Source organism: Leptonychotes weddellii, chromosome 2 (genome assembly GCF_054177405.1).
Source record: "Leptonychotes weddellii isolate Sample4059 chromosome 2, ASM5417740v2, whole genome shotgun sequence".
Classification (NCBI taxonomy): Eukaryota; Metazoa; Chordata; class Mammalia; order Carnivora; family Phocidae; genus Leptonychotes; species Leptonychotes weddellii.
The window spans coordinates 27311786-27313459 of NC_138370.1; the positions used below are offsets into that span (position 1 = coordinate 27311786).

Below are 1674 nucleotides of genomic sequence, written 5' to 3' on the forward strand. Positions count from 1 at the left end.
TATTGAACACACCAAGCTTCTTTGTTTACCCGTATTTTCTGATCCTAAACTGGTTCAAAACATGGCGCTTTGTCAGGAAAGATGTCCCTGCCCTTTGGAAGCACTCGAATAAGGAGGTAACCATGACATTTTTGGTACTATGCTATGCAGGCATATACAGAAAGTGAAGGTCTTTGCAAGCTGGAAGCCAGCTTTGGGGGAGATGCAAAATTTACACGTTGAGCACTAATTCAATGCCAACAAATTTTTCCCCCTTCTTTTTTTTTTTTGAAGGTAGTATACATTTTTACTAAATGGTTAAAAAGAAATTAAGTAATTATCCAAATGATTTCTAGATTCCGTGTGTCATTTTTTTCATACTTTCACTATTGTTTTTCCCAAATTATCTCCTTTCAGCATTCCCATGAATGTAGTTGACATGTTTTCAAATCCTTGAGTGATGTATTCATGGTACTGGATTTTACCCTCTACGACCCATTTCAGCAAGTCTTTCAGAGCCTTCTGGCGGGCCTCTCCTTGCCAGTGGGTGACGATGAACCCTTCCATGAGGAGATGCTGATAGATAGTATTTTCTGGGGGTGGGCCTGGGGGAAGAGGGCAAGTACTATTATATGTAGAGATGGCCCCACATATAGCAATTCTTCCAAATTTCTTCATCTGGGGGATAACAATGTTTGAAAACTCTCCACCTACATTATCGAAGTAATAATCATAACCATCAGTAGAGGCTTTTTTCAAAGTTTCTTCCAAAGACTCTACTGTTTTGTAGTTAAAGGCAACAACATCACGTCCAAGCTTTTTGAGGTAGGCAACCTTTTCGTCAGAGCCCACTTCTCCTGCTGCTGCATTAACCATCACTGTTTCTCCATCCTTCACACCACAGATGTCAAGTAGGCCAAAGTAGGCTGTCATGCCCATTGTTCCCAGAGCCAAAGACACCGGTACCATGTCTGGCCACTCTGTGGGTAGCTTTTCCAGATCTTTCCCATCAGAAATAGAGTGTGTCGTCCAGCCTGAAAAAGCCACTACCACAGTTCCTGCTGGGAAGGCTGAGTTTTTACTTTCCACAACTCTGGCCACTTGCTGCCCAGTCATCATATTACCCTCCTTCAATCTTTTGGCCGCCCGCCACTCTCATATAAGGATCCACAGTAAGGAACAAAGCTTCCAGCAGGACCTCTCCATTTTTTAAGGATGGGAGTTCAACTGTCTTTAATTCAAAGTTACTATGAGTAGGGCTGCCTTCAAAGAGCTTCTTCAGGGTCCAGCTCTTAGCATGAACCATCCTGAAGTTTCCGACCCCGCAGTTTCCACTACCTAGACAGAATGTGGTTGGGGTTGTCAATTTTTCCCCCTTCTTTTGGGTAATTCATCCATCCTTAAAGTAACACCCAATACTCAAACCAAAAGCAAAAACCATTATCAGTGACACAAAGTAGTTAGTGACATTATTTTAACTGCCTGATACAACTGTGGAAAGCATACTGAAGAAATCTAATGCATGCCGTTTATCAAGAAGTGTGTGCCAAGTGGGTTATTTGAAGACGCATTTTACCTCTTCAGTAGCATGGATGGAAATTTCAAGGGAAATTCATCTGGTCCGTCTGTCTTAATATGCTCTGTTTATCCATGTTGGGTCTGAACTACATAGCAACAGAAGTATCCCAGTTACTG

General features: G+C 42.1%; 1 protein-coding gene across 1 annotated transcript; it reads right to left on the bottom strand.

Moving 5' to 3' along the window:
* Positions 1-275: 275 nt before the first annotated feature.
* On the bottom strand, positions 276-1320 carry PTGR1 (prostaglandin reductase 1). Its single transcript, XM_031024757.2, is given in 2 exon segments — positions 276-1125; positions 1127-1320. Coding segments are annotated over 2 exon segments (930 nt in total). The 5' UTR covers positions 1286-1320; the 3' UTR covers positions 276-354.
* Between the last annotated feature and the right edge of the window lie 354 nt (positions 1321-1674).